This window comes from Oryx dammah, unplaced genomic scaffold (assembly GCF_014754425.2).
Source record: "Oryx dammah isolate SB20612 unplaced genomic scaffold, SCBI_Odam_1.1 HiC_scaffold_4, whole genome shotgun sequence".
In the NCBI taxonomy this organism is placed as follows: domain Eukaryota; kingdom Metazoa; phylum Chordata; class Mammalia; order Artiodactyla; family Bovidae; genus Oryx; species Oryx dammah.
Genome location: NW_024070188.1, coordinates 19,638,856 through 19,659,889, shown reverse-complemented (window position 1 = coordinate 19,659,889; position 21,034 = coordinate 19,638,856). Strand labels below are relative to the sequence as shown.

The window sequence follows — 21,034 nt, the reverse complement described above, 5'->3', positions numbered from 1 at the left end:
CTGAGGTTGAAAAACTTAATTCCTTGGGTCATGGCAATAGAAGCTCTCATGACTCTATCACAGAAGAGAATTCATTAGGGGGAATAATACCCCAACACTTTCCTTCCTCTCCCCCCAGGCAAATTTCTGGTTCTAGACTGTTACTAGTGTGCCCATGTAATCCACTCTTGTGGCATGGCCATTATTTACCCCAATGAAGAGAACTTAGGTCTAAGAGGATAAGTCACCCTGGAGTGGGTTCAGATGGCCCAACAGAACCCAACCCCTTTGGGTTTCTAGCCATCCTCTAAGCATCAGGGTCAGGGGATCCCTGAGATCACAAGAAAATCTTCGGCTCTTCATCGGCACTCACAGTATCAGATCTTAATGAAGCAAGCCAACCTCCCAGAGCTGAGCAATAACAAGCAAAATGAAGACACACTTTGGATATAGCTCCCCACCTCCACCACCCTCCTTCCGCATGCATGCACACACACACTTTGAAATGGTAAGATATGGCTGATAATAGGTACTCAGGAAACACACACACACACACTTTGAAATGGTAAGATATTGGTACTCAGGAAACTAACAAAGCAGAATCTTCATACTGAAAACAAAAATGTTGCCTCATTTTCTCCCTGTCTTCCTACTTATATTTCTCACAGGTTATTATATTTATTTCTTCCTTTCATCTGGTAAATAAGATGTATAGCTATAGCCTTCTACTTAAAACAAGATAGACTCTTTGATCAGCAGCACGAAGCACTTCTGATAGCCCTGTATGATGTCCTTCCTAACACTGTTACAGATTTTTGTAGGGAATTGATCCAGAGAACAATGTTAAGTAAAAAAACGTATTTAAAAATACATATGGTTCATAGAGTCAAAGCACTGAAGAACTGATGCTTTCGAATTGTGCTGGACAAGACTCTTGAATGTCCCCTGGACAGCAAGAAAATCAAACCAGTCAATCCTAAAGGAAATCAACCCTCAATATTCACTGGAAGGACTGATGTTGAAGCTCCAATACTTTGGCCACCTGATACGAAGAGCTGACTCACCGGAAAAGACCCTGATGCTGGGCAAGATAGAGGGCAGGAGGAGAAGGGGGTGCCAGTGGATGAGATGGTTGGATGGCGTCACTGACTCAGTGGACATGACTTTGAGCAAACTCTAGGAGATGGTGAAGGACAGGGAAGCCAGTCCATGGGGTTGTAAAGTCAGAGAAGACTTAGGCGAATGAACAACATGATTTGTAAAAGGTTTGCTTAATGAAGCTATAATACAGAGACCTTTGGTTCTTTCTGTATGGATCAGATAAAAAAATGATTGATAACCACTATATATGTGTTACACATAAGCAAAAGAAAAAAAATCCCACAAAATAAAAGCCAACTGCTTGTATTTAAAGCAAATGAAAGTCTTATTTTGTGGAATGATATCTGTCCCATTCAATACATGATCTATGTATTAGATCTGAGGTGAAGCTTCTCAGAAATAGTCTATTACTGGCTTCCACTTATTTTTCTCAGAAGATGCCTCCAAGGAAGAATGAAATCAGACACTTGAAGATTTAATTGGTGTTTTATATAGTTGGGATTTTTTTAATAAAAAATACTCTAGAAACCCAAAGGCTATAATGTTTTCATCTGTGTAATTACATCTTAAGTGTCATAGTCAGAAATTTTTGCTGTGATGACAAAGATTTTTTGCATCTCTCTTATCTTTCTTGCTGCTGCTAAGTCACTTCAGTCGTGCCCGACTCTGTGACCCCATAGATGGCAGCCCACCAGGCTCCCTTGTCCCTGGGATTCTCCAGGCAAGAACACTGGAGTGGGTTGCCATTTCCTTCTCCAGTGCATGAAAGTGAAAAGTGAAAGTGAAGTTGCTCAGTCGTGTCCGACTCTGAGTGACCCCATGGACTGCAGCCCACCAGGCTCCTCTGTCCATGGGATTCTCCAGGCAAGAGTACTGGAGTTGGGTGCCAGTGCCTTCTCCGATCATCTTTCTTACCATTCCATATTTTTAAATCTTCAGCTACAAGAGTGTGAAGCTGTCTTAACAATACAAGATGAATCAGAAGAGAAATGATTTTAACAGAATAAAGTTTCATAACAGAATGAGTTTTGCCTGTTTAAGGAGGAACTATATGTTTAATTGATAAAGAAGGTAGAAAACTCTGAAACTATTTTGGCCAAATAAGAGATATTAAAATAATAGTTGGAAATGGAAAATCTCTTGGGATTTCCAGTAAGATCACTAAACAGAGAGGATTATGCCAGAAAAGGGCTTTAAAGGGAGACTATAGCTGGAGGCACGGGCTAAAGCTACCCCCTCAGAACACAGCCACTGCTGCACAGCATGTAAATCACAAACATCATGAATGAAATGCCATTAATAAATGTCAGCTCCATACCCTTAATCACAAACCTGCAAAAGGATCGCTCTTATAGTGTTCCCAAAAGTCTTCAAATTCCTTTCGGACCTCCTCATCCATGTTGACCCCTGCAGACTCTTCGTTATTTACTTGGACATAATTGGCCTTCAGGACTATCTCCACTTCACAGCGCACATCTTGCTTAAAGGGCTTCCACCGCTGCGTTACAACTCCATAAATAGTGATGTCATCACCTGGAAAAAAGCACTGAGTGAATCCAGCAGTAGCATCCTGCCTGCTTGGGCACAAACTCGACAAAGGACCAGAACCAAGAAGTCAACCACTACCCCACCCGGGTTCAGAGTGGTGTACATTCCTCCAGAAGCCATCTGGGGCAAAAGAACAGTGTCCCGATTTATTTATTTTTTTAATCAGGCACTTGTATTTGCACAGCTAAAAGCTACAGCCAGAATTTTAATTTTTCTTAATCTGCCATATGACAATCACACCAAATTCTAACCTGTCCCTGGGAAAATAATCGATGATATATTCACTGTGATTCTACTGCATGAAATGTTCATCCTCTCAGAATCAGTAACCATGTAGTTCTCACTTAATCAAGAGGTGGGGACTGCAGCCAGAAGGACAAAGTGCAGTCTGTCCTTCAGTATTCCCAGGGGATTGGTTCCAGAATCAACCTCAGATATCAAAATCCGGGGATGCTCAAGTCCAAATCTGCGGTTCCACATCCGTGGATTCAACCAACCGTGCATCATGTAGTACTCTAGTATTTACATTGAAAAAAAACCTGTGTATATGTGGATCCATGCTGTTCAAAGCCCTGTTGTTCAAGGGTCAACTGCACAATCAACCGGTGTCAGGAAAGGAGACAATATTGCGATAATGGGTACAATGATACTACCAGTTCCCAGTGTATTCATTTTTACTAAAGTACACTTATTAACACTGACTCACCGTTTTTGTTTTTTAAAGGACAAAAGAATGAGTGCACCAAGAAATGAATGAATACTTGTTCTATTTCAAAGCTCCTCTCCACAAGCTGTGAAAGCAAAAATCCCACTTGATTCTTCTTGGTTGGTTCCTTCCCAATTATGGATCATCTCCCATTTTTTAAAAAATATAAATTTATTTAAATTGGAGGCTAATTACTTTACAATATTGTAGTAGTTTTGCCATACATTGACATGAATCCGCCACAGGTGTACATGTGTTCCCCATCCTAAACCCCCCTCCCTCCTCCCTCCCCATACCATCCCTCTGGGTCATCCCAGTGCACCAGCCCCGAGCACCGTCTCATGCAACGAACCTGGACTGGCAATTCGTTTCACATATGATAATATACATGTTTCAATGCGATTCCCCCAAATCATCCCACCCTCACCCTCTCCCACAGAGTCCAAAAGACTGTTCTATACATCTGTATCTCTTTTGCTGTCTCGCATACAGGGTCATTGTTACCATCTTTCTAAATTCCATATATATGCGTTAGTATACCGTATTGGTGTTTTTCTTTCTGGCTTACTTCATTCTGTATAGTAGGCTCCAGTTTCATCCACCTCATTAGAACTGATTCAAGTGTATTCTTTTTAATGGCTGAGTAATATTCCATTGTATAAATGTACCATGGCTTTCTTATCCATTCATCTGCTGATAGACATCTAGGTTGCTTCCATGTCCTGGCTATTATAAACAGTGCTGTGATGAACATTGGGGTACACGTGTCTCTTTCAGTCCTGGTTTCCTCGGTGTATATGCCCAGCAGTGAGATTGCTGGGTCATATGGCAGTTCTATTTCCAGTTTTTTAAGGAATCTCCACAGTGTTCTCCATAGTGGCTGTACTAGTTTGCACTCCTACCAACAGTGTAAGAGGGTTCCCTTTTCTCCACAGCCTCTCCAGCATTTACTGTTTGTAGACTTTTGGATAGCAGCCATTCTGACTGGTGTGAAATGGTACCTCATTGTGGTTTTGATTTGCATTTCTCTGATAATGAGTGATGTTGAGCATCTTTTCATGTGTTTGTTAGCCATCTGTATGTTTTCTTTGGAGAAATGTCTATTTAGTTCTTTGGCCCATTTTTTGATTGGGTCGTTCATTTTTCTGGAATTAATCTGCAGGAGTTGCTTGTATATTTTTGAGATTAATTATTTGTCAGTTGCTTCGTTTGCTATTATTTTCTCTTATTCTGAAGGCTGTCTTTTCACCTTGCTTATAGTTTCCTTTGTTGTGCAAAAGCTTTTAAGTTTAATTAGGTCCCATTTGTTTATTTTTGCTTTTATTTCCAATACTCTGGGAGGTGGGTCATAGAAGATCTTACTGTGATTTATGTCGGAGAGTGTTTTGCCTATGTTCTCCTCTAGGAGTTTTATAGTTTGTGGTCTTACGTTTAGATCTTTAATCCATTTTGAGTTTACTTTTGTGCATGGTGTTAGAAAGTGTTCTAGTTTCATTCTTTTACAAGTGGTTGACCAGTTTTCCCAGCACCAATTGTTAAAGAGATTATCTTTTCTCCACTGTATATTCTTGCCTCCTTTGTTGAAGATAAGGCATCCATAGGTATGTGGATTTATCTCTGGGCTTTCTATTTTGTTCCATTGATCTATATTTCTGTCTTTGTGCCAGTACCATACTGTCTTGATGACTGTGGCTTTGTAGTAGAGCCTGAAGTCAGGCAGGTTGATTCCACCAGTTCCATTCTTCTTTTTCAAGATTGCTTTGGCTATTTGAGGTTTTTTGTATTTCCATACAAATTGTGAAATTATTTGTTCTAGCTCTGTGAAAATTACCATTGATAGCTTGATAGGGATTGCACTGAATCTGTAGATTGCTTTAGGTAGTATGCTCCTTTCCACTATATTGATTCTTCCAATCCATGAACATGGTATATTTCTCCATCTATTTGTGTCCTCTTTGATTTCTTTCATCAGTGTTTTATAGTTTTCTATATATAGGTCTTTTGTTTCTTTAGGTAGATATATTCCTAAGTGTTAAATTATTTTCATTGCAGTGGTGAATGGAATTGTTTCCTTAATTTCTCTGTTTTCTCATTGTTAATGTATAGGAATGCAAGGGATTTCTGTGTGTTAACTTTATATCCTGCAACTTTACATATTCATTGATTAGCTCTAGTCATTTTCTGGTGGAGTCTTTAGGATTTTCTATGTAGAGGATCATGTCATCTGCAAACAGTGAGAGTTTTACTTCTTCTTTTCCAATTTGGATTCCTTTTATTTCTTTTTCTGCTCTGATTGCTGTGGCCAAAACTTCCAAAACTATGTTAAATAGTAGTGGTGAGAGTAGGCACCCTTGTCTTGTTCCTGACTTTAGGGGAAATGCTTTCAATTTTTCACCACTGAGGATAATGTTTGCTGTGGGTTTGTCATATATAGCTTTTATTATGTTGAGGTATGTTCCTTCTATTCCTGCTTTCTGGAGGTTTTTTTTTTTTTTATCATAAATGGATGTTGAATTTTGTCAAAGGCTTTCTCTGCATCTATTGAGATAATCATATGGTTTTTATCTTGCAGTTTGTTAATGTGCTGTATTACATTGATTGATTTGCAGATATTGAAGAATCCTTGCATCCCTGGGATAAAGCGCACTTGGTCATGATGTATGATCTTTTTAATATGTTGTTGGATTCTGTTTGCTAGAATTTTGTTAAGGATTTTTGCATCTATGTTCATCAGTGATATTGGCCTGTAGTTTTCTTTTCTTGTGGCATCTTTGTCAGGTTTTGGTATTAGGGTGATGATGGCCTCATAGAATGAGTTTGGAAGTTTACCTTCCTCTGCAATTTTCTGGAAGAGTTTGAGTAGGACAGGTGTTAGCTCTTTTAATTTTTGGTAGAATTCAGCTGTGAAGCCATCTGGTCCTGGGCTTTTGTTTGCTGGAAGACTTCTGATTACAGTTTCAATTTCCGTGCTTGTGACTGGTCTGCTAAGATTTTCTGTTTATTCCTGGTTCAGTTTTGGACAGTTGTACTTTTTGAAGAATTTGTACATTTCTTCCAGGTTGTCCATTTTATTGGCATATAGTTGTTGATAATAGTTTCATGATCCTTTGTATTTCTGTGTTGTCTGTTGTGATCTCTGCATTTTCATTTCTAATTTTGTTGATCTGATTCTTCTCGCTTTGTTTCTTGATGAGTCTGGCTAATGGTTTGTCAATTTTATTTATCTTCTCAAAGAACCAGATGTTGGCTTTGTTGATTTTTGCTATGGTCTCTTTTGATTCTTTTGCATTTATTTCTGCCCTAATTTAAGATTTCTCTCCTTCTACTAACCCTGAGTTTCTTCATTTCTTCCTTTTCTAGTTGCTTTAGGTGTAGAGTTGGGTTATTTATTTGACTTTTTTCTTGTTTCTTGAGGTAAGCCTGTATTGCTATGAACCTTCCCCTTAGCACTGCTTTTCAGTTTCCCAGACATGGAACAACAGACTGGTTCCAAATAGGAAAAGGAGTAGGTCAAGGCTGTATATTGTCACCCTGCTTATTTAACTTATATGCAGAGTACATCATGAGAAACCCTGGGCTGGAGGAAGCACAGGCTGGAATCAAGATTGCCGGGAGAAAGATCAATAACCTCAGATATGCAGATGACACCACCCTTATGGCAGAAAGTGAAGAACTAAAGAACCTCTTGATGAAAGTGAAAGAGGAGAGTGAAAAAGTTGGCTTAAAGCTCAACATTCAGAAAACTAAGATCATGGCATCTGGTCCCATCACTTCATGGCAAATAGATGGGGAAACAGTGGAAACAGTAGCTGATTTTATTTTTCTGGGCTCCAAAATCACTGCAGATGGTGACTGCTGCCATGAAATTAAAAGACACTTACTTCCTTGGAAGGAAAGTTATGACCAACCTAGATGGCATATTAAAAAGCAGAGACATTACTTTGCCAACAAAGGTCCATCTAGTCAAGGCTATGGTTTTTCCAGTGGTCATGTATGGATGTGAGAGTTGGACTATAAAGAAAGCTGAGCGCCGAAGAATTGATGCTCTTGAACTGTGGGGTTGGAGAAGACTCTTGCCCAAGTCCCTTGGACTGTAAGGAGATCCAACCAGTCCATCCTAAAGGAGATCAGTCCTGGGTATTCATTGGAAGGACTGATGTTGAAGCTGAAACTCCAATACTTTGGCCACCTGATGCAGAGAGCTGACTCATTTGAAAAGACTGTGATGCTGGGAAGGATTGACGGCAGGAGGAGAAGGGGATGACAGAAGATGAGATGGTTGGATGGCATCACCGACTCAATGGACATGGGTTTGGGTGAACTCTGGGAGTTGGTGATGGACAGGGAGGCCTGGTGTGCTGTGGTTCATGGTGTCGCAAAGAGTTGGACACAACTGAGCAACTGAACTGAATAGGTTTGGGGTGGTTGTGTTTTCATTTTCATTCATTTCTATGCATATTTTGATTTCTTTTTTGATTTCTTCTGTGATTTGTTGGTTATTCAGCAGTGTGTTGTTCACCCATTCTTGATTAATGAGTAGAATATTAGACTTTTACAGATTTTTCCTAAGAGGACTTGGATAGGAATATTTATAGGAATATTCTCTAAATACTGACTTTTTTTTTTATCATTACATACAATTCAATAAACCAATTAAGAAGTATAGGTGAATGCTTGGCATTCAATATTTTGGTGCTAGAGAAAATGGGGCCAAAAGAAAAAAGAAAAGATATAAGCCTAGTCCCCAAGATTTCAATCTTGTTGCACATAGGATGCTGGAAATACCTTAAACCAATACTGGAATTTATACTTCGCACAATAAACTTAACCAGCAAGTCTTCATTTCCAAGCCTGTGTCAAATATTAATATTTGATATTTGTTGATGCAAAATGCCTTTCACTCTCTAAACATAAACGTGTGATGTGTAATCTGGAGTGCTTTGCTTTCTTAAAGAGAAATCTTCTGTGAATGCTAAGTTAATGGAACTGGTGGTAGCAATTCACCGAATAGAAGGCATATTTCTAGCCTCAGGCAACTTGATAGTAAATGGTGACAAAGACATTAAATAGGTTCTTTTTTTTTTTTTTTTCTAGTCAAGTGAAGCAGTGGGAGTGGAGAAGGAACAAAGAAATCTGTAACTGGCTGTGATCAATTAATTGTAAACACCACTGCACTCGGACCAGCCTAAATAGGTTCTTCATACACTTTCAAGATCCTTCCTAAACCACTGCTGGATGGTTTTCAAATCCCATCAGGAAGAGTGGTCATTTCCTATATTGACTGTGCCCAATTTTTTTTTAGATGAACATAACCAGGGCAACATTATATGAACACTTTGATGAGTTCTCTACTATGGTCATTTAAATGGGTCATTTTATAGATGCTGTTTCTCTATTAAGTCAACTGAGAAACTTATGTTTCAGATACTGTACCCACTAGAAATACCCTGACTCCACTAAGCGGCAACAATGTGTAAAATGTGGAGAACTCCAACTGTGAGGTTTATGAGACAGTCCAAGGCAATAAATACTCATTTGAAACTTACGTAATTTTCTACAGTAAATGTTATTGGAAACAATAATATTTTCAGGAAACTAAAATTCCAGCTTTACACAATCCCATCTGTCTGTGCCCCTCTCTCTTCTGCAGCATATTTAGCACTGCAACCACCCATGGTCAGACCTATCTGATCTCCTGCCACACTGACAGTTATCAGTATATAACCTCCAACTTCACTACTCTGCAACGTCACAGTGGGGTTCCTAACTAGACTGTGAATTCCCAAAGGGCAACGATTATGCTACTTATGTCTTCTGATTCTCAAAAAGGTTTGTAGCAGTGGATAAATGAAAAAATAGCTATTGACAGACTGCTGCCATTCATTCTTTATTGTAACTAACATGTGAAAGAAAAATACCTTAAGAATTTTTTTTAAGTGCAGAAAGAATTCAGTTCAAACAAACTGGATGAAAACATCTTAATCTCTATCAAAGGACAGTTTCATGTTCTAGCTAAGCTCATACAAGCACTGCTTCACTGATCCAGATATTAAAAATTCTGGTTAAAATCAACAGTCTTATATGAACAAGGTACTCTGACATAGCCTTGTCCATTTAGTAGGCAATCCCTAATCAAAGCTATTATTTACTTAAAATATTGTTTGGAGAACTATAAACTGTTACTATATTTGATATAAATATCAAAGTATGAGCTGGTGACTCTTGGTGGAAGGGGAAAGCATTTTGACAAGGAATTATTCTTTACTGTAGGTACTGAACTCTGTTTTTATAGAGGCTTTGCCTCATCATTTTAATGAAATGTCAGCTCAGTAAATATTTTTTAAATAAGGCATTTGGAGAAGTCAAGGGTTAAGAAAAGGGAAATGATGGAATTTAGAGGAATGAAACATTCTTGATTTGTCCAAGTAGGGGAGCACTGGGATATGAAATAAGAGATCAAACATAACTGTTACGCCTCAGGGGACACACTGGTACTATTTGTCTTTTATAGAGATTAAGGTCTTTTATGTGAGGGCGGGAAATATTTAAAGCAGGACATGTTGAAATAAATTGAAAGGCAGTCATCAATAATAATCATTTCCATTTTCTGACTCAACTTCAATTCAAATTAAATGTTAAATAGCCAGTGAAAATCAGTAAGCAAACATATAGAACCAAGTTTTTAAGGTTTTTGGAATAAGAAAAACAGAAAGGTTAAGCTCTCGTGGGCAAGTGGGGTTCTTCATCTATTAAACAAACAGCTAGACTAGATCGCTGAACTCCAGCCCAGCTTCTTTCCTCTATCACCTCCCACCTCATGCCAGCCTCTGTTCTCAAGTTCCCCACACTCACTCGCAGTTGATCTCAGGAAAATGAAAAGTGGTTTTTCCTAATCAATACTTTTGTTGTTGTTCAGTCACTAAGTCATCTCTTGACTCTTTTGGGACCCCATGGACTGTAGCATGTGAGGCTCATTTGTCCATGGGATCTCCCAGGCAAGAATACAGGAGCGGGTTGCCATTTCCTTCTCCAGGGGATCTTCCTGACCCAGGGATCGAACACACGTCTCCTGCACTGGCAGATGGATTCTTTACATCTGTGACACCTGGGAAGCCCAATCAATACTTTCAGTTCAATTCAGTTCAGTTGCTCAGTCGTGTCCGACTCTTTGCAACCCTATGAATCGCAGCACGCCAGGCATCCCTGTCCATCACCAACTCCCCGAGTTTACTCAAATTCATGTCCATCGAGTCAGTGATGCCATCCAGCCATCTCATCCTCTGTCGTCCCCTTCTCCTCCTGACCCCCAATCCCTCCCAGCATCAGAGTCTTTTCCAATGAGTCAACTCTTCGCATGAGGTGGCCAAAGTATTGGAGTTTCAGCTTTAGCATCAGTCCTTTCAATGAACACCCAGGACTGATCTCCTGTAGAATGGACTGGTTGGATCTCCTTGCAGTCCAAGGGACTCTCAAGAGTCTTCTCCAACACCTCAGTTCAAAAGCATGAAATATCAATAACCTCAAATATGCAGAGACACCACCTTTATGGCAGAAAGTGAAGAGGAACTAAAAAGCCTCTTGATGAAAGTGAAAGAGGAGAGTGAAAAAGTTGGCTTAAAGCTCAACATTCGGAAAACGAAGATCATGGCATCTGGTCCCATCACTTCATGGGAAACAGATGGGGAACCAGTGGAAACAGTGTCAGACTTTATTTTTGGGGGCTTCAAAATCACTGCAGATGGTGACTACAGCCATGAAATTAAAAGATGCTTACTCCTTGGAAGGAAAGTTATGACCAACCTAGATAGCATATTGAAAAGCAGAGATGTTACTTTGCCAACAAAGGTCCGTCTAGTCAATGCTATGGTTTTTCCTATAGTCATATATGGATGTGAGAGTTAGGCTGTGAAGAAAGCTGAGAACTACTATATAAATTAACAAAAGTTCATTCTTACCAGATTTGCAACTATCTACTAAATCATCTTCCAGGATAACCTGCATCGATCGTGGAATACTTCCAACAGATAGCCTCTGAACCTAGCAAGGAAAAGAAAGCAGATACTGAATACATGTAGATATATACTAAGTATTCAGAAGCCTAGCAGTTCTTGACATTACTGTCTGTTTCTCTGGTATTATCATGCAATTTAATTATGATGGGGATTTAAGGAATTTTCTTGAAACTTGTGCCTACTATCAGTTGAAGAATTTACTAAAACTAGAATAAAATAAAAACATCCAGATGGAAATAGCTCAAAGTATAATCTACCTGGTGGGTGTTCAAAATAAAACATGCTCCAGCTACTAAACACAATAATAAAGTTACTTAACCAGAAAAGAGAGGCAGTTCTTCCTTGATCTCTATTCATAAGACCTGGGACAAATCACTCAGTTCCTTTGATTATTCCTTAGTAAGAGAATTCTCGCTTTATTCTTATTCTATGTGTGCCTTTATTTCTTCCTTTATAGAAGACTAATCTCTCAGGTTCCCTTGCAGCTAAGTGTGGTCATATGACTAAGTCTGACCAATGAGATACAAGCAAACTTGTTGCAGAAGACTTTGAGGGAGACTGCTTAAATGGATACTTGGTTTAGATGACAGGTGCTTTTGCTTCCTTTTTCCTATTCCTTGACTGGGATACAGACATTACAGAATTGTAGCCACCATCCTGAACCATTGACCACCATAAGAATAGAAGCCATTTATTAAGAATGGTGTAGAAAGACAGAAGGGGTCTGAATCTTTGACACTGAATAAAGCCTTTGTGTTTAACTTGCCAGTAAAGGAAACTAAGGCTCATGCACATATGTTTAAAATGTTTATGTATGCTTTGTTTGGCACAGCACATAAATTGCACCTAAACCGCAAATCCTGCCCACTCCAGTGTTTAACCACCAATTAAACCCATTTAATTTTTTCCTATCACTTAGGTAAACTTCTTAAAAATTCACTGTTTCAATTTAAAATAATTATTAAGTCACTTCATAGCTTTCCTGCCAATGCTCACTATAAAAAGATGACCATTTTATGGTCTCTAAATTCTATACTCTATGAGAAAAAATTTCATGCTTGATCTTCTACTAAGTGATGACGCAAGTTCCACATATAATCCATTACATGTTCCCTAGTCCTGGCAATTTACCCAAAGCTGAAAAACACTTCTTCAAATTTATTTTTCTCATGTATTTTATCATTTACCTGTTCCTGAATTTTGATTTCCTGATAATCTCTACACCTAGTTGGAGATGACAAGTCTGAGAGGCAAGTGAATTTTGAAGAATCACAGTTCTCCAAGCTGGGACATGAGGATGGCCGGAAGAAAGTATAATACTGCTCAAAGTCGGCCTGGACCACAAATACATGCTTGCACTTGTTACACATGTAATCCCGCTCAAACTCCAGGATCTTCACCAGACTTGTTCGAATCACTGTCCCTGTGACAGACAAGAAGTGTCCCACATCCTTGGTTTTAGGGATGTGCTCCCTCACCAGCTCAGGACAAACAGGCAATCCTGATGGAGAAACAAAAACACATCGACTTATATCTTGAGATATGATTCCATGCAATATATTTTTCTCGTATTTCCTAAAGGAGTATAACTTCGGGAAAAAAAAAATAACTTCTGTGTTTTACTTAAGAAAAAGGTAAAATCAACTCAATTAAGAAAATAGAAAAGACACAACAGTCAGAATGGCCATCATCAAAAAATCTCCAAATGATAAATGCTGGAGAGGGTATGGAGAGAAGAAAACCCTCCTACACTATTGATGGTAACGTGAATTGGCACAGTCACTATGGAGAACAGTATGGTGATTCATTAAAAAGCTAAAAATACAGCTTCCATATGTTCCAGCAATCCCATTCCTGGGAGAAAAACATTGTTGGAAAGAATACACACACCCCAATGTAAACTGCAGTGCCATTTACAACAGCCAAGACATGGAAGCAACCTAAATATCCATCAACAGAGGAATGGGTAAAAAAGATGTAGTACATATATACAATGGGATATTACTCAGCCATCAAAAAGAATGAAATAATGCCATCTGCAGCAATATGAACAGACCTAGAGACCGTCACACAGAGTGAAGTAAGTCAGACAGAGGAGGAGAAATATCATGTGATATCCCTCATATGTGAAATCTAAAAAGAAATGATACAAATGAGTTTACTTACAAAAGAGTAAGAAAGTAAGAAAGAGACTCACAGACTTAGAGAACAAACCTATGGTTGCCAGGGGAGTAGAGGGAAGGATGAGAGGAACAGTTAGGGAGTTTGGGATGGACAGATACACACTGCTACATTTAAAATAGATAATCAACAAAGACTTACTGTATAGCACATGGAAATTTGCTCAATGTTATGTGGCAACCTGGTTGAAAGGGGAGTTTGAGGGAGAGTGGATACATGTATATGTATGGCTGAATCCCTTTGTTGATAGTTTCCCTGAAACTATCACAACATTGTTAATTGGCTGTACTTTAATATAAAAAAAAAGAAGAAGAAGATGCAGCACTTATTAAGACAATGGAATATTACTCAGCCATTAAAACAAATGAAATAATGCCATTTACAACAATATGGATGAACCTGGCAATTATCACACTGAGTGAAATAAGTCAGATAGAGGAAGACAAATATCATATGATACTGCTTATGTGTGAAACCTAACAAACAACAAAATGATGCACACACTACTATATTTAAAATAGATAACCAGTAAGGACCTACTGCATAGCACAGGAACTCTGTTCAATATTCTGTAATAACCTAAATGGGAAAAGAACTTGAAAAAGAACAGATTCATGTGTATGTGTAACTGAATTGCTCTGTTGTATGCCTGAAACTAACACAACATTGTTAATCAACTATGCTCCAATATATAATAATTTTTTAAAAAAAAACAGAAAAGAATTATTCCAAATAACAATTGTCAGTGGACTTTCTTTAAACGTATGTAACTAGATGATAAAATAACCTGGATTTTAAAAAGAATTGATCCTCTTAAGAGGGCTATCTGTTAAGTAGAATGTAAATACAGTATATTACATTCTATCTCAGTAAAAATGTAAATAGAGTATATAAATTTAACCTTATTCAGTGACGAATACACTGCCACAAACCACACATAGAATCAATTGATGACTCTGAGTAAACCACAAAGCTAAGTGATAAAGAAATGGCAGTGGAATGACCAAAGGCTAGTGCTTTCTCTAGTTAGGTTTAGGATTTATTAATACATAAATCTGACAGTGTTTTCAAGCCTTGTAACTTGCCCTCTCTCTCTAATCTTGCCTTTCTCATGACTTCCAATCTCTTAGTCCAAACAAAAAGCGTGAATATCTCTGCAAATCATGGTACCTCTGCAGCTTTACTAGGCTACTTTGGAGAACTCTCCCCAATTCACTCAGCAAGGTAGAGTACATTCAGATTTACCCTTCTGCAAGAAAACTTCCCTAAGTCGAGGCTAGCACCCTCACACGTACAAAAATAGAAGCACTAAGCAAAACGGTAAAATGAATGCACCAATGCACAGATGTCCTTTATTTCTGGAGGAAGTTTCTGCCAGGAAGAGTGTAAAAGAAGGTACTCCTGGGGTCCAGAGACTACCTTCCTTTGCTTGCAAGTGATGATCTAGACCTGGGCATGCTGGGTCATGACAAGACTATGTAATACTGGTTCTACTTCGATCAGCATAAGGAATTGTGCCAGAGAGATATTCCACACTCAGGAAGAAAGAAGGTGGGAGGTGAAGGGTTTTAGGCTCAAACACAAGGGTCCATCCCTCTTATGCTCACCAGCCCTCTCTGTGTTCCTCCTGTGGTGCTAGGGTGAGTGAATCCCCCGCTGTCCAGACCTGCCAAAGGGCCTGTGGCTAAACGCAATTATAGCATCTAATTATAGCATCTCTAATGAAAAAAACTAAGTAAATAATTACAACTGATTTTTCTAAGAGAATCATCTTTTCATTATCTTCTACACTTTAACAATTCAGGGCAATACGACATCTTAATGTTGTTATCTCACTGAATGGAGTCATGCATATGATACCTGTGAAATAAACTTTTTTTTTTAGAATCAAACCAATTAGTCTGGAACATGATATCATTACGATTAACTGGTTTATTTTTTATTCTAAAGTAACTGCATTATTTTAAGAAAAGGGTAGTAGAGGTGAGTATATTTTTGGATCTTCACACTTTCATATTATTGCAATTTTTAAGCAAATTTATAATACAAAGATAGAGCTAAAAGTAACAGCAAAACTGACCACAAAAATAAAAATCTTAGAACTAAAAAAGAGTAAGGATGAAAGGTCAATTTATTTTAATCTTTTTGTATTACTATATGTTACTAAGTGTATTATTCAACTTATCCCAATGAAGCAGCAGGTACATCAGGGATTAAGCCACCATTAACACTAAACAACAAAAACTTCTATCATTCTCTGACTCATTTACTGAGAGAAATTAAATTATTACTTAAAACAGAGACATGTCCAGATCTGTGTTAGAGGTTATGTCCAGATCAATTACTTCAAGCCCGTGGTTGCTGGCAGGCAGTCCCTGGAAATTAGCATCAGCCTCAGAGCTTTTGAGAAATGCAGATTCTTGGGCACGAGGTCAGATCTCTTCAATGAGAAATTCGGTGTGGGGCCCAGCAATCAGCACTTTAACAGGTCCTACAGGTGATTCTGATGCCCATTAATGTTTGAGAAACACTACCTGAAATATCATGTGAGGGGCTTCCCTGAGGGCTCAGTGGTAAGGAATCTGCCTGCCAATGCAGGAGACATGAGTTCGATCCCTGATCCTAGAAGATACCACCTGCCATGGAGCACCTTAAACCTAACCACCACAACTACCGAGCCTGTGCTCTAGAGTCTGTGCTCCACAGCAAGAGAAGCTACTGCAATGGGAAGCCTGTGCAACACGGCTACAGAGTAGCAGCCCCTCTCTGCAACTAGAGAAAAGCCCGCACAGCGTTGAAGACCCAGGACAGCCAAGAATAAATAAATAAATAATGTTAAAAAAAAAAAAACAAAAAACCATGTGCATGCTATTTTTTTCTTTCTCACTTACTTTGATGCTGTGTATTTGAATACCTTATGTCAAAACCACTGGGAATAGCAAGTAAATTTTCTGTGTCTATGCTCAGTCGCTCAGTCATGTCTGACTGTTTGTGACCCCATGGACTGCAGCCTGCCAGGCTCCTCTGCCCATGGAGTTTTCCAGGCAAGAATACTGGAGTAGGTTGCCATTTCCTTCTCTAGGGGATTTTCCAGATCCAGGGATCAAACTTGCGTCTCCTGCATTGGCAGGCGATTCTTTACCGCTGCACCACCTGGGAAGCCCAAGTAAACTTCAGACCAATAAAAATCCCAGAAGACAAAGAACAATGCATATTCTAGAAAAACAAACCAGAAAAATGTCTTATGTTCCTAAGGAGATTGAACCACAGAGACATCCTGTGTGTGTGTGTTCAGTCACTCGGTCGTGTCCAACCCTATGAGACCCCATGGGTGGTAGCCCACCAGACTCCTCTATCCCTGGGATTTACACCTGGCGAGAATACTAGAGTGGGTTGCCACTTCCTCCTCCAGGGAATCTTCCAGACCCAGGGATCAAACCCATGTTCCCCATGTCTCCTGCACTGGCAGGTGGATTCTCTACCACTGAGCCACTGGGGAAGCCCACAGCGGCATCCTAGGTTTTACTAATTCAATGCCTTGCCTGAGTCCAAAATGGAAGTGCAACATACCTAAAGCCAGACATTCCCACTCCTGGTTCACTCTGCCTGGGACACCCGCATCCCTCCCTGATCTCATCTTCTAGTCTAGACTCCTTGGGTGAATCCTCTAGGACAATTCACTCCCTGCTCAGTGGGCTAATATATCTTCTAAACATCTTCAGTGACACGTGTCACATAAGTAAAAGATGCCAGTGAGTGCCTTTACAATTATGTTCAATACATACATATGCATGGATCTGTGGGCATACATACATAAACTGGGAAATAAATTTGACTATACAGCTGTCTCCCTTATAGCCTTGAAGCCCTTTAGATGAGGGACTATACCATATGCATTTTGGTTTCCCAAGGGTCTAGCAAATTCCCACATAGGATATGTTTGTAGAATGATGTTATTTTGGTAATAATATAATTCGCAAGTCACTTTCTCAGAGGATAATGAAGAAACGGTCTAAATTTACCTGAAACCAATAGGATCACTTAGGCAGATAGAATTTTAGTATTTAAACTGAGCATCGAAAAGTGTCTAAACATAAAGACAACCTAAAGTCATTTGTTAAATACCATTTCAATAACATCAACTAAAGTCCCTTTTAACAACTTTTCTGAAACATCATCAGAACAGAACATTTTTTCTTGATCCTAGCAAGATCCTAGTGTCTGATACATAAAGATTAATAATATTCATAATGTTATTCCAGTAAGTCCAAGTGCAGATACTATTTTTTCACCTAAATCAAGTATCTGGTATTTTTTTGAATTTTAATTTATCTCCAAGGAATTCTATAGTGACTCCTAATCTTTCTGAAATCACAGCATTCATTTTTGGTTTTTTTCTTTTCTTTTCTTTTCTTTTGGCCAGGCAGCATTTGGGATCTTATTTCCCTGCCCAGGGATCGAACCTGCATCCCCTGTATTGGAAGCACAGAGTCTTAACCACTGGACCACTAGGGAAGTCCCACAGCAATCGATTTTTGTTATTTATAAATCCCCATCTTTCTGAAATGTACTATAAAGTAAATACTTATTTTCAAACAAAATGGCACATGTGTTCTCTAATCCTAGATTGCAGGAATTCAAAGACATAGCTTTAACACCACAAATTGCTAATTGCTCCACTGCAATTTCTTTAAACGTAGGAGGATTTGTCTGTTATTCATTCCAAAAAAGTTACTGAGGGCCTAATAGGTGGCCAGCACAATGCTAATCTTGATATATAAAAATAATGAATTTTCTCACTGGGTAGCATCTACCAAATTTTCTTATTCTTCGTATTACCTATACTTTTATTGTCGGTAGTCACAAAAGCTCAGAAAGCTGTATTAGTTTTATACACTGAACTGAACTGAACATATGTGTATATATGCACACAAACATACTGCCTCCACACATTCTCCCTCCTCTCAGTTGGTATGGCTAGTAGCCAGCCTAGCCTTCCAGATGTCCAGAGAAACAGTATAGAATCATGATTCTTCTCCAAATGTGACCATCAATTACACAACGGATATATTTTTAAGGATGGTGGCTTAGTTGCTAAATTGTGTCTGACTCTTGTGACCCCGTAGACTGTAGCCCTCCAGGCTCCTCTATCCATGAGATTTTCCCAAGCAAGAATACTGGAGTGGGTTGCCACTTCCTTCTCTAGGGGATCTTTCTGACCTGGAGGTCAAACCTGGGTCTTCTGCACTGCAGATGGACTCTTCACTACCTGAATCACCTGGAAAGCCCATTTTAAGTATAAAAATCAGTTATTAGTACTTGAACTCAATATATGTTGGGATTTCTCAAAATCTTCCTGAAAAACAATATGGCAGTAAAATTCACCTGATATCCTGGCATGAAGATTCTGCTTCATGGAGAGACCTTCAGGCTGAGAAAGGGACTGGAGAATCGTCAAAGCTGATCTTCTCAGTGCATTATCAAAAATAGTTAGCACTTCATTAGGAAATGCATTGAAATATTCCCCAATTTCCATGTTGGTCTCAAAAAGGGTCATGGCATTAACCACAACTGGGTAATGAGCATCTTCGTCTCTTTCCTTCAAGATGAGAAGCATGTCGTTCTTATGGTACTCCGAAACATAGGACTCAAACACTTGACCCACCAATGTAACTTGATCGCTATTCATCTTGATCTAGGTAACTAAAGAAAGAGAAAGGGCTGTGTTACACCTTTGATTTTCTAGACTTAATACACTAGTTTACAAAAAAGACTGTCTGGCTGCAAATCATTCTGACTTTGGGCCAGACTCTAATTTGATCTGAATTATCTGTTATAGTCACTTGCCTGGAAAATTCCATGGACAGAGGATCCTGGTGGGCTACAGTCCATGGTGTTGCAAAGAGCTGGACACGACTTAGCAATTGAGCGTAATTATTAAGCACATAAAATCTTAAATGCCAGTCTTTCGGTTTAAGTTCCTCCTAGTAGAGTTCTTTGCAAGCATTCTGGTTTCAGGTTTTATTTACATAAACAACATTGTTCTCTCTCTCCCTGGCAAACCTATTCACACACACACACACACACACACACACACACTCTCTCTCTCTCTCATTTGTATTCTGCTACATATTACTATTCAGACTGGTAGCCAATTCTGACTTAAGGAGTTAACAAATTGGCTTTAGAAATTTACATTTGGAGGTGAAAGTGATCCTATTTTCTTTTTCTAACTTCAGAAAACTATTGTTGTTGTTTTAGTCTCTAAGTCATGTCTGACTTTTTGAGACCCCATGGACTATAGCCCATCAGGCTCCTCTGTCCCTGGGATTTTCCAGGCAAGAATAGTGGAGTGGGTTGCCATTTCCTTCTCAAAGGGATCTTCCCAACCCAGGGATCGAACCCAAGTTTTCCAGGTCTCCTGCACTGGCAGGTAGATTCTTAACCACTGAGCCTCCTAGGAAGCTCCACACTAGAAATTCTGGCAGGAAAAAAAATGGCTTTTTAAAAATAATTTTATTTCTTACCCACTTTGTTCTTTCAGTGCTTATGACTGGAAGGGGCTCAGTTGGCTTAAGCAAAAATAGTTGTGAAGAGTATAAAAAAAAAAACTAGGAAATTAAATTGAGGAAAGGAAACTCTCTAAATGAGAAATCACTATGATTAAAAGTAAATACATTACATTTTAATTTATATCTACAGATTAAAAAGGGCCTGCTCCTATTCTATTTTCATGAATATATTTAGATAACATGTACAAGGCACTATTCTGGGAAATGAAAAAAGCACAATAAAAGGTCATCTATGCCTCAGAGAACCAAAGAACAGATCAAATGATGTTCTAACAGTGGTAAAAATGCAATACAAATGCGAGCACCAAAGAGACAAGAATTAAATTTAAATGGAGTGACAACCCCAGACATGCCAAAGGACAGTTACAAATAAACTGCCCAAATTGATCATTTAAGAAATTCACATTTGATTTGGAAACAGACCACTGGAGGACAAATGTCCTTTCACTTATTTCATTCAATCAACATCTGTTGTACTAGAAATAGATGAAAGAAGACTGTTATGACATTCACGGTTTAGCATCCTAAATATGTGTTACACATGCTACTAGCAATATTTTGCTTTATCTAGGAAAGTACTCGAAGGTCTGAAAGGAGTAAGGGGGAGTATACCACAGTTATGTCAAAAATCCTGACACTTACAGGATGCCAATGTGGGATTAAGAGACGTATAGGCCACTACACTGATAAGTATTTTGTGTGGGGTAGGTATAAATTCAGCTAAGGGGAAAGCAGAAAAAGTACTTGGGAAAGAACAATTAATCATACAGTATTTTCATCATTTGGCCTTTGCTGGGGAAAAGAAAAAAAAAAACTGGGACTCTAAGAGCGGCTATAAGGTCTCAGTTTAGTTCAGTCTCTCAGTTGTGTCTGGACTCTTTGCAACCCCATGGACTGCAGCATGCCAGGCTTCCCTGTCCATCACCAACTCCAGG

General features: G+C 38.9%; 1 protein-coding gene across 3 annotated transcripts in view; it reads right to left on the bottom strand.

Moving 5' to 3' along the window:
- Positions 1 to 21,034, bottom strand: part of MCM9 (minichromosome maintenance 9 homologous recombination repair factor) — an 89,036-nt gene that overhangs the window by 66,853 nt on the left and 1,149 nt on the right. For all 3 annotated transcript variants that reach the window (XM_040238413.1, XM_040238412.1, XM_040238411.1), the window contains exons 2-5: positions 18,913 to 19,230; positions 12,534 to 12,847; positions 11,290 to 11,371; positions 2,413 to 2,613 (exon numbers count right to left, since the gene is read on the bottom strand). In XM_040238413.1, coding sequence (XP_040094347.1) covers positions 2,413 to 2,613; positions 11,290 to 11,371; positions 12,534 to 12,847; positions 18,913 to 19,216 — 901 coding nt within the window. In that variant the 5' untranslated portion in view covers positions 19,217 to 19,230. The remainder of the gene's footprint in view (positions 1 to 2,412; positions 2,614 to 11,289; positions 11,372 to 12,533; positions 12,848 to 18,912; positions 19,231 to 21,034) is intronic.